The sequence below is a fragment of the Mus caroli genome, unplaced genomic scaffold (genome assembly GCF_978045245.1).
Source record: "Mus caroli unplaced genomic scaffold, Mus_caroli_1 scaffold_6, whole genome shotgun sequence".
Lineage (NCBI taxonomy): Eukaryota > Metazoa > Chordata > Mammalia > Rodentia > Muridae > Mus > Mus caroli.
In genome coordinates this window covers 146084917-146097359 of record NW_028227261.1, presented here as the reverse complement: position 1 = coordinate 146097359, position 12443 = coordinate 146084917, and the positions used below count along the sequence as shown (strand labels likewise).

At 44.3% G+C, this 12443-nt stretch overlaps 1 protein-coding gene across 4 annotated transcripts in view; it reads left to right on the top strand.

Moving 5' to 3' along the window:
• Chd7 (chromodomain helicase DNA binding protein 7) overlaps nucleotides 1-12443 on the top strand; it is a 176542-nt gene that overhangs the window by 89092 nt on the left and 75007 nt on the right. For all 4 annotated transcript variants that reach the window (XM_021160001.3, XM_029475873.2, XM_029475875.2 and 1 more), the window contains exon 3: nucleotides 5012-5433. In XM_021160001.3, the coding sequence (XP_021015660.1) occupies nucleotides 5012-5433 (422 nt within the window). The remainder of the gene's footprint in view (nucleotides 1-5011; nucleotides 5434-12443) is intronic.

The window sequence follows — 12443 nt, the reverse complement described above, 5'->3', positions numbered from 1 at the left end:
AATGGTTGAAAGAGAAATTTGACTCAGTACAGTGGCCTGGGACTGCTTACCCCCTGCCCCCAGGAGTGCTGGCTGGACATGGGACTAGAACGTGGGCCTGTACCTGACTCTCAGGGACTCCCAAAGCTGTAGGGGAGTACAATATGCAGCCCCAGTCAGGGGTCAGAGAAGAAAAGCAAGGATGGCTGTGGGTGGTGAGTATTCGAATCAGAGAACAGGGGACAAAGCTCTGCCTCCTGCTTCTAGCTCTGAGGCTAGTAAGGAGAGACACAGTGCTGCTGGCCTCTGCCTCTGCTGTGGCCTTCACACATAGTAAATGGGAGAGACAGCACATTCCAGCCCCCCAGGCCTGGCCCACTCGTCACTCAGTATGCTGAAGATTGCATCCCATTTGAAACGTCTCCAACATGGCTGCCTGCACATTCATAGCTCTTAAGCAGCTGGTTTGTACGGTGAACCTATCCACATTTAGACACCAGGCCCAGCAGTTCTTTCCTGTAATCCCAGGTAACCATCAGGCTGAGGCAGGGGCATCACAAGTTCAAGGGCAGCCTGGGCAATGTGCAAGATCCTGTCCCCAACCGAAAGTTATAAAACAAATGCACAGACACCCACCCGTACCCGTGAGGGGGGAGAAAGGAGAGACAGAGGCAGACAGATGAACATGTATCTCAGCTTGAGTTCTCCCGCCCCATGTCCCCGCGCTTCTATTATTTGTTTACATATGTGTTGAATGAATAAATTAGCCTCCTGATAACAAGTGCAGTTTTAAAAATTAACTTTCACCCCAAAAGTCTCAGTAGCACTTACTGAACCCTTGCTGTGTGCTCTGGATCTTTATATTTTGGCCCAAAGGTAGAACTTCAGATTTGATACCAGGCTTACTTTCTTAAGGGAGTGTAGAGGATCCAAGGCCCAGGGGAGACAAAACCAAAAGTTCAGAGTGTCCAAAAACATTTCAAAAAAGGGTCATAAAGTGCATTTCCACCTTATGTGACTAATTTGTAGTTTGCAAACAGTTTAAACCATGGTTGGCTGTGTCGTGAGCCCATGTTTCTTGCTACCAAGTTCCCATTGGCGGCCACTTCCTTAGCAGATGTCTTGTCTCTGAGAGCTCCGATGGCTCTTTATGCCTCTCCATAGCTAATTTGCGGGGGGTACAAGTTGGCAGACATAGTCTCTCCATGGTCCAGCCAGTCCTGGCTCTTCTTTTGTGAAGCATTACTCGGAATCTGTACTTGTTTGCATATGTGTAAATTCAGATATGTAAATGTATGCTTGTTTGCAAATAAGCGTTCACCCACAGGCCTACCGTATGTGAAGTACTGTGAGCTTTAGAAATTGTATGTGTTGTATGTTGGTGCTATGACTCTATATTGCTTATAATTAAGGCAAAATATGAAAAGAAGATAGCTTTTTTAAAGCTAGAAAGACCTTAGAAAGAAAGCACACTTAAAACAGTCCAGAAATCTCTCCTCTACACTTTTCCACGGTCTCCTCTGCGCTGCTTCCTAAGTTTGACTAGACATAGCGGAGGGATTTGCCCTTGCTTCCCCATTGGCTGGCCTTTGACAGTGCGCATCTGGCCCTTCTGCAGCTCTGTGCAAGCGCTTACTTCCTAGGTGGTACACTGTCGGCAGAAGAGTTAAGGGCTAAACCAATACAACTGAATTTTTTCTTTATACAAAGCATACACCTTGGGCCAGTTTTACTTATCATTTAAATATCAGTCAGCTGTTTTAAGACCCAAGAGTCCATACTGTACTTCTTACAGACACCACAGTATGTCAAAAGGAATATCATGAACGGTGTCAGAATGTGAAGTCTGCGTGGTATCTAAAATCCCTCACCTTCGCTTTAATAAATGAGAGGTTTAGGAATGGCCTATATGGTAATATCAGATGTTAATGGCATTGATTACCTGTCAGGCAGTGGGGATTGATGGGAAAATGTCTGCTGTAAAATTAAATAGCATTAGAGAAGACTGTACCAAGCATTTGGTGGGGGTAGCCGGGGAAGTGGGGGGCCTGAGGGACTGTCAGGGTTTTACTGGGAGCTCCAGGTTTTTTTTTTTTTTCTTACCCCACATGATTAAGGCAGACCATCTGTTCTTTGTTAAATGTTTACAAAAACAGCTTCCCTCTAAAAGATTCAAGGAGAAGTAGGTCTGGTAAACACGCATTTCCCTGAGCACCTTCCCGCCCTCCTTCAGATAGTACCAAAACAATTCTGCCGCAGAGCAGACGAGATTAATACGTTTCTGTGTTCCATCTTTACTTTTCCCCTCCTTGTGGGAGATTAAATTTTTTACAGAGTCCCTAATTTATGGCCTCATTTATTTATAAAAGAAGCATCTAAAGTGATTTGTATGCTAACATGTATAGATGAATTTTCAGCTTTTTTTGTGTTTTTATTTTGTGTGTGTGTATGTGTGTTGCTCTTTTTAATTCATACATGTGCGCTGGGAAAGCTCTCAGGGGACACTGGTATTCTGTAACTGGAGTGGAAGCCATGCAGGTTGAAGATGGGTACATAGCCCTCCCATCGTAAGTACTACATTGGAGCCATCCCTCCGATTTTCCCTTGCTTTTAAGGAATAACTTTTCTTTTATTTTTTGAATGCTAGATTCTCCCAAAAAAGTTTCATTTCTGTCCTCCATGCAGAAAAGCTGTGTCGTCTTCCTACTCAGTTACATTAGGAAATGCAATTAACTGAACTTGAGCTGTTTGCATGTAGAAAAGTTGAAATCAAATCAACTAACTCAGCTAGTAGCAGGGGCTTAGGTTGCTTGGGTCCCTGAATGTTTGTAAGGGAATATAGGCCAGTAGTGACCCTTCAGGGTTTGGTCAGTTCAGTGTCGGCTCCACTTTTTTCTTTTCTAGAAAGAAGGCTTCAAGAGGAGTGGGTTGGCATCAAAGAAGTGCTAGGTTTAGGAAACACCTCACCTCTTTCCCTTATGTGACTCCTGATTGCCTCATCACCTCCTAGAACATACTTCCTGTCTGGAAGATGGGGTAGATATAACCACACGTTGTTGTCCGTGTGGGAGCTGTGTGCGAGTGTGTGTCGGAGTGCTGCTTCTCCTCCCACGGTGCACTCACCTCTGACTTCTGACATGCCTTTCTGAATTCATTTCCTCTTTGCTGTGACCAAAAAAGGGCAACATATATTTTAAGATTGGTCTTAAACCAATTTGTTGTTGTTGTTGCTGCTGCTGCTGCTGCTTTTAGAATGATGGGGATCACAACCAGGGCCTGTGCCTGTTAGGCAAGCACTCTAACTATAAGCTATATGCCCAGCTCACCCCATACTGGAAAGAAACTTAACAAGTGGAGAAGCTGAACTCTGGGTGGGGGAAATGACTTCCCCAGAAAGTGTAATTGCCATTAGAGTAGCCAGGGTAGGCTGTGGTTGGAATGGTGAGTTACATTCATAAGCTTGTTTTAGTTTGTCGTGTTGTTTTGGAGATGATCATGGAGCCCCTTGGAGATAGGATGAAACTTGAGGCGCCTCTCTAGAAATACTCCTGTGTGTAAGGTTTTAGGAGATGGCTGAAGTTTTAAGACATTGGATGAAGGAAGACTACATTCAGGTGTCACCTGCAGTCCTTGTGTGGCCCTAGGGAGCCACATTATCTTCTGGAATTTCTCTCTGAAAGACAGAGATAAGTTACTACAATTTCCTTGTAGATTCAGGTATATGGACACACAAACTCACTATAGGCAGAAGATATGCAGCCATAAATATTTTATGTTGAGTTGTGATTTCTGTAAACTGTGCTAAACGTGAGTTTCTCACCTTCCTTTGTGTTGAGTCTGTGGACTAAGCCTGGGCCCTACACTGCTCTGTTTTTGTGGGTTATAAGTTGTATCACCTTTGATATTGGTTCCATTATGACTTTTGTTTCCTCGGGCAGGTTACTTTACGTTAGTGTGTCATTGTCCCCAACTGTGAAACTGGAAGGTTCCTCATCTTAGTCCAGAGACCTGGTGTGGGAATATAGTGATGTTACGGCCATGAAGCCAATGCTGGGCTTGTTGGAAGATCACTCAGCTCTCAGGAATATAGGGAAAAGGCAGAGGATGACTGAAGGTTGCGGATGGGACGTTTTCAGTTATTCATTTGAAATGTGAAGATTTCTCAGGTGCTGCAGTCTGTCAGATGGATGATGCGCCTGCACCCCTGTGCCGCTGCTGTTTGCTGAATGGATGATGCACCTGCGCTGTCGCTGCCCTGTCTTGGGTCCTGGGCTTTGAGGTCACTCTGTGCAGGAGTTATTTACTCTGTTCTCACTTGACTTCTCAGCATCTCATCTTATTTGTCAGTATTTTTTAATGTGTACTCCCCCCCCAATTAATGTCAGCATTGATTTCATCTGTCCATCCATCCATCCATCCATCCATCTATCCATCCACCCATCCATCTGGCTTCAAGAAGTTAGGGAAAAGTTTGTCCACATTTCTAATTACTTCAAGAAACTTAGCCAATGCAAAATCATTCTTTCACGTGACATTTTAATCTAGACAATTTAATGTTATTTAATCCAGATATGACCTGTGTACTCTGTAAAGGTTGTATTGTACTTAGCTCTATCTTTTTAGTACTAGAATCTTTCAATGTTGGATATGCTTGTTCTTTGTACTCTATCTGTGTCTTTGAGTCCTCCCCGCCCCCCTCATTCAGAGAGAGGCCTCTGAGGCTGAGCTTGTGTTTTCATTTTACTTCTTGCCCTGTGTGTTCTTGCAGTTGAAAAGGTGTGGAATGTCTGGCTCTGTAGCCTCTTTCCCTTCCTGCACTAGTGCTTTTCTATAGTAATGAACTGGCATTTAGAGCATTCCCCTTAAAGAAACTCATATGTCTCTAGGCTGAGAGAAAAATGGTGAATCCTGTTACCCTTAGTTTGTAGATGTTGCTTCCTTGAGTATAGAATAGGACCATCAGCCATTGACTCCCAGTTCCTTTCTTCACCGTGAAGAATGAGACTAATTCAGTCCCATTTGTGTCTCTTAGCATTCTCCATCGGAGCCCTTTCTAGAGAAGCCAGTGCCGGATATGACCCAGGTCAGCGGACAGAATGCTCAGCTAGTGAAGAGCGACGATTACCTTCCGTCGATAGAGCAGCAGCCACAGCAGAAGAAGAAGAAAAAGAAAAACAACCACATTGCTGCAGGGGATCCCAGTAAAGGTTTTGGTAAAGATGACTTCCCTGGTGGGGTTGAAAACCAAGAACTGCGCAGGAACTCACTGGATGTGTCCCAGGAAGAAAAAAAGAAAAAGAAAAGGCCGAAGGTCAAAAAAGATCCGAAGGAATCGAAGGAGCCGAAGGAGAAGAAAGAGCCCAAGACCCCAAAAGCCCCGAAGATCCCCAAAGAGCCAAAGGAAAAGAAAGCAAAAACTGTCACGCCAAAACCCAAATCCAGCAAAAAGTCAAGGTAGGCTGTGGGTGATCAAAGGCTGTGCGCTGGGCAGGCCAGCCTCACGCTGCAGGGTCTGGGTGGGTGAGGGTGTGGAGTGCCTGTGTATTTTAGATCATTTGTGACCAACTTTGGCTCATACAGTGCAAAACTAAGGTGTTTGTGTATTCCAAACTTTAGGACTCTACTCTTACGAACTGCTGATTTATGCAGAGTTTTACTGGATAAAAATGTTATTTTGTAGCCGGCTTCTTTTTGTAGAAACCACAACGGTGCTTGGTTCTCTTCGTAACTCATAGAGGAGGATTTCCGAGGAAAGCAAGGCCCCTGAATGGCTCTGAACATTTTACTGCCAACTGCAGAATTTGAAAGAGAGTTGATAGGTCTTTCACAGCAGGTTGAAGTCCTTGTGGACAGTGTGGGAAAACGCAGTGGAACTCATCATTAGATATGGCTTCAAGAACGGACATGGGCTCTGGGTATAGGAAAGAACCTCTCTTGCTCTATATGCCCCACCAAGTCTCTGGCCCCCTAGAAGGCATATTTATTCAGTAAGAAAATCCGAGAGAAGACATTGAGGACTAATTTTTTTCATTTGTCCTGAACATTTCCAACAACTGTTCTGAACCAGTTCCAGACATCTGAATCTGTTTTTCAGAATATGGCTCATGTTATAAAATATAGTTTCCAGATGGAAGTATAGCCAGCCTTGGTTAATCTGAGCCTGTTTGCATACTCTGATAGAAAACACTCCACTCTCTATCCCACGTGCACATGTAAACATTTATGTGCACACACACTCAGTTGTGTCATTGCCTCGTACTTTCTGTGTGGAGCTATAGTCCTTTGCTGGTGGGCTACACTGTGTCATGTGCAGACACATACACCAGTGCACAGAGGAGGTCATAGGTGCCGAGAGAGAAGGGGCAGCTTCTTCAGTGTCCCGCCAGCAACTCCACCGTATTCCCTGGGTTGAGGCCGTGACTTTTCTTTTTACCATGGATTACTTGTGTGGTATCCAAAAAGCCAAGTATAGGTGCTCACTCAAACTTACCTTATCTTTACAGTCAAGGCTTGATTCTGCAGTCTTCATTGAAAAGATTTTTTCTCCCTGTGAATATTTTCTAAGCCCAGAACTCATTACAAAACCTTTGCATTTATTAAAGAGGAATTTTATTGAATGCTTATTTGTAGGTAAGTGTTCGGACTATAGTGATAAGTAAGATGCAGGTAAATTTTTTAGTCCGACAGTATGTTTGTTTTTTAAAAGCTGCTGCATGAATGTAAATACTGGGCTTTGGTCTGAGGAAGCACATGTCCCAGGGAGAGAAGTCAAATCCAAATCTGAAACAGAAGGTGTGCCCTCTTTTCTTAAGGTGTAGCTGTGTGTACTAAAGGGGTGTTCTGGACTTTAGCAGTATTATCACCAACACCTTTAGTACCAGAATAATTTCAGTTCAATTCTCATTTGTTGTTGTTACTATTATTATACTTAATGGTAAAAATGGATCGAATCATTCTAGGCTTCCGATATAGATTTCCAACCATCTTCAGCTCGTGTCGGATCAGGCAGGGTCTGGGTTCCCAGCTTACTTGGGCATGTCCTTACCAGCCGTGGAGTGGTTCGGAAACAGACTTTGAAATGCTGTATGTAGTAGTGACCCCTGTATCTTCCCTGACACCTGTGGGAATCCAGCCTGGTCAGCACTGGGTGTGTAGCATTTCCTTGGTGCAGCTAGAGATCCTGTGTCCACTCAGAGAGCTATTGGGGCTGACTCCAGGGTAGGCCAGCGACTGCACTCCTTCCTGAGAGTGAGGTCTCTGCCGAGTGTTTAGCACAGCTTTTTTTTTTGTAGGGACAGGAGGAAATTTTTTACGTAAGAAGAAAATATACTTTCTTCCTTCTCCCTGCTGGCACTCACTAGCTGTCTCCCTTAGAGCTATACACAAATGCTGTTTTTAGTCTTAATGGTTTGGGAACCTTTGACAGGAGCAGGGTGATGTGTGTGGAGATATACAGGTGACAGGAAGCCAGATCAGATATGTGCCAGAGACTTAAAGCCATGTTTAGGGGTGGTGTTGAGAGATGGAGGGAGTTGGTAGCACCTCTGTTTGTTTGGATCACTTCACACACATGTGACCATTGGCTGATTTACAGTGAAGTGTGGTAAGGGCTATCCCCAGAAGCTTTCCCGTTGTTGATGGTCTTTCAGGATTGGCTGTCCAAACATAGGATAATTGCATTGAGATGTTAAATAAATTAACAAACCAAACCATTATTTTGTCAAACCACGTTGTTGCTATTGGTCAGATGAATTGAGTATGTCAATTGTGGTCTCCTTGTTCAGTTACATCTACAAGGAAATAGCATCCTTGAATCAAGGATAACGAGAATGCATACAACTACATGTAGATTTTGAATAGCATAGCAGAATAATTATGTAAATTGGATATGCAGTGATGAAGGTAATGGGGGGTTTGGGCTGTGTTAGTGCTGGGGCTGAATTGCCAGAGCAGTTTGCGTCTACGCCGTGAAACACAACAGTGGCAATTTTGTTTTGCAAAATGCTATGTGATACTGGTTATTTCCATCCTTGAATAAGTTAACTTGATGAATTTGTTTATACAGAAAATAATTTTCCTACAGGGGGCTGAAACAGAGGAAATGAGCAAGTGAAATGAAAAATTTAGCCTAGTAACTCCTCACTCCTTTCCGTCGGTGTGAGCTGTGTCGTTGCTGCCTCACTGCCAGCAGACATCATGTCCTTTGAGTGTTGATGAGGAAGTGTGACCTGCTGGTGGTCCGCATCATTCTCACACCTTTGGTAATGAGGGATGCACAGAGGTGATGGGCGCGCAGAGCAGGTCCTCTGGTGCCCACTTGGTTCTGCTAAAAGTCAGTTAAATTTGTGGACATCCTCTACCTCAACAACCAAGATACAGGCACATGCGTCTTTACTGTGCCAGAGAAGCTACAATAGCCTGCCTAGAAGCAGTTACATGGAATGGTGGAGAAATAGGAGAAACAATTGCCCAACACAGTAGGATAAAGACACTTTGTACCCTAACAACGGGGTCGGAGTGGGGGTGGGGGTGGGGGATGGGCTACTTCTGGGCCCAACTCCTCTGATAGAGCTGTGTTCTTTTTTTTTTTTTCTTTCTTTCTTACTTATATTTTTCCTATACCTGTTTTTTATTGCTCTCCATGGGTGTCCTTATAGCTTTCAAATATTGGCTGTTAATATTGAAAATAAAGGCAGGCCGTCCGCGCTGGAGGGGATGCGGTTTGCATGGGCATGGATTCCCCGGGGCTTTGCCTTTCCCTCTCAGTGCTTGCTCTCTGTTGTGCTTGTTGGGCCCTGTGAAGTGAGAGTCTGGAGGAAGTGCTCCCTTTGAGTGACTCTTGAAGGATTTAGTGGTCCATTTAGCTACATAAAGATTCTTTGACTGTACAGAAGAGGGGGACTTGGCCAGAGCCTGTGACTTGACTACTGAAGCCTGAATTAGCCGGAGCCGTGTGACTGCCGCTAATGTAGTTTCTAGGAACACGTTTGGTTCATTGCTCCCTTCCCCACCCCCACTGTTAAATTTAGCAGAAATGAAAATGTTATTTTTCAATCGAGTGAAGATAGCATTTTATTTTAAACCAGAAAATAAACCTACTACTCTCATTTTTTTAAAACTACACAAAACACTAAGAACACAGGCTGTGCATGTTTTGCTAGCTCCTGTAACTATCGTTAACAGTAGTAGTTAAAATTTATTTAGCACCTCCTCCTGAGGAACTTATTTTCTCAATTAGAGTTAGGGTGTTTTCACCCAAGAAACACTTATCAGTCAGCAGACTCAGGTCAACTAAGATAGATTCGCATTGTGCTCTCTGTAAAGCTTCCTGAGAGGGTCTCAAGTAAAAGCAACTCTGTAGCCAGCCTAAACCGGGGGCCAAACGCACCTGCCATCAGGAGTCTTCACAGCGGCTGTGGGAAGCAAGTTCCTAGATTCTATTCTTTTCCTATCTTGTTCCTTCTCTCCCTTTAGAGCACTTACGTGCTATGATTTAGTTTGATTCAAAACACTGGAAAATCAGATGTTGTTTTGCTCATGCCTGCCAAAGAGGCTACACACACGTGCATTCCAAGTGTGTAGATCGCAAAAGAAGCTTTGAGCCCCTTTAGTGCTGGTGGGGAAGGAAGAAGCACCCTGGATGATCATGCTGGCTCTGCCTCCGAGCCTGTCTTGCTAAGTCTCTTATTTGTCAGGACACGTTAGAGATGAAGTGCATGGACCCAGCCTCTGTCCCAAAGCTGCCCTTGTCTTCTCAGAGCCACTAACAACGATTCAAATCCCCAGACGTCCCCCGCTTTGGGGTGGCCACTTCAGTCCCTCTGCTGTGGACCTTCCTCTCTAGTTCAAAGTAGGAGAACCATCAGGCAGCTTGGAGAGCAAGTGCTGCCCCATTGCGCTGTAAGCTACATGCAGGATGTCCCTGGTGGGGGCATTTACTCTGCAGTGAGCTTCAGTGGACTGGAAAGCAATGACCTGCTACAACTTTGGTTTCTGCAGGAGAGTGTGCCCTCCCCTCCCCCAGTACACCACCAAATAGCAGTGGAAGGTAAGGAGGCCCTGAGCAGAAGTGGATAGAAGAGGGAGACTTCTCTAGAGACATTTTTTTTTTGAAGTCTTTCTTAAGGAGAGTATTACAGAGGAGTGTATTTTGCTATGGTAGACTTGGCTTTGATGTTATCCCTGGGAGGAAGGGGCAAGAAGGATCGCAGACTGACAGTGCTGTTGGTATTGGTGTTAAAATGTCCTTATTATGTCGGAGTGCTTGGGAAAAATTGGAAAATGGGTACAATGCAGTGTCCCATCGCCGGCTATGTAATGATGCTTGCCGGGCTAGCCTGGGCCTAGCCAGAGTACTCCTGGTATCAGTGGATGTCAGAGAGAACCAGGCAGCTTCCTCGCTGGCTTCTCCTCAGCTGTGTGCCTTTCTTTAGCTTTGAAATGTTAGATAAGGAAAAGCTATAAATTACAGAAAGTTAGGATCACAACACCCTTAAATATTCACTAGAGTATGGTTTTATTTTATTTTATTTTACTTTATTTTTAGTCCTGAATTATAGAGGAGCAGTGTAGTTCACTTCCTAGTGATCTGCCTTCCCTGTTTGGGTAGATGGTGGCAGTTTTCTCCTTTGTGCCTTTACTGTTGATCCATCTAATTCTCATCCTGCTGATTTGACCTGATTGAAATATGGGTTGGTAACATGACCTCTCTTGTGTCAGCCACCCTGGCAGGTTAAAGAAGACAATTGTGAGCCTAGAGAGTAGGATAGTGAGTGCCAGGGTGACCCTCTGTGGAGTGTAAGCGTGGTACAAGTAGTTGAATGTGTGTCTAGTAGCCCGGCACTACCATACCGTAGAGGCTCTGGTTGGCATCAGCATTGTAGGGTAGAACTAGGTTCATCCTCTGAGCTGTACTGCAAGGCCCAGCAGTGCCACGTAGCTTAAGTGGCCTGTGTCGGTGTTGGGCTTCAGTGAAAAGACAGCATCTTAGCTGACTGCACTTCTTTTCCAGGTTCCACATGTTAATTGAGCCCACAAAACAATGTGTAGATTTTCAGTCTTAATTCTTGACGACATGACAAACATCTTTGATTCAGGATATGTTATTGTTAAAGATTTAGTTCTTTCAGGAAAATTTCCTGTTGTTTTCCCATGTGAATTTATGAATGATGCTCTTTAGAAAATGACTAACAGCACATCAACTCTAAAGACAAGGTCCTGACATGACCGGCTTAAAACGACCCAGGGACTACACCGTGCAGAGCAGATGTTTACAGGGAAGCTTGGTAAGCCCTGCCAGATGCCATGGGAGGCCAGGCAGCACTGGGCCTGACACTCCAACGCGCACACATGAGTTCTCAGGCAAGGCATCTGGTTCTAGACGACAGTGCCTGGGAGTTTGATTGTTGAATGCCAAGATGTCCCATGTATTCAAAACATAAAATCAAATTAGTCCTTGCAATCTTTCCTAGTTTTCTTTGCTATTCTTTCTTTAAAATGTAGCACTTGGGGATAAAGAAATGGCTCAGCAGTTAAGAGCACTGGCTGCCCTTCCAGTGGACCTGGGTTCAATTCCCAGCGCCTGTGTGGTAGCTCACAACCGTCTATAATTCAGTATCTGAGACCTTAACACAGACATACATTCAGGCAAAATACAACGCACACAAGATAGATAAACAGGTAGGTAGGTAGGTAGATAGATGGATAGAGATAGCTATTTTTTAAAAATCTAGTACTTACAGTATCAGCAAGATCCTTTTCTACAGTAGCTATACCTTTTAAGGCAACAACGAATAGGGCTGTTTTCTGGGTGTTTTATGTAATGACTTTCATAGAACTCAATACTAGTAGTTTTTGTTCACATCCTGTGTCATTTCTAGTGAGCCACCATGTGGTTGCTGGGAATTGAACTCAGGACCTGTGGAAGAGCAGTCAGTGCTCTTAACCGCTGAGCCATCTCTCCAGCCTCTGTGTTGTTTCTAGTACACCCGAGCTTTTTAGGTTGCCCTAGTGGGTGAGCAGGTCACCTGGTCCCAGCGCAGGTGTCAGGGCGTGCATTAGAGGAGAGTGTTGGTGTGCTGTTGTGTTACCTTCTACTCAGTGTGTCCCAACTGCTTTCTCACTAGTTTATCCTGCTGTCTGCAGTTTATTATATTACTAGTTTATGCTGTTAGATACCTTTGGGCAGTAGGACTTAAATTTTATTTTTGTCTTATTTTGTAGGGCCGATTTTACTTTCTCATTTACTGTATTTTATGCTGCTTTAATTAATCTTTTAAAAAATTTTGTGTCCCCTCCCCTCCCCCTAAGACAAAGTTTCTCTGTATAACAGCCCTGGCTAGCCTGGAACTTGCTTTGTAGACCAGGCTAGCCTTGAACTCACAGAGATCTTCCTGCTTCTGCCTCCAAAATACTGGTCGTAAAGCCATGTGCCCTCATACCCGGCTTACTTTTGTGCTTTTTAA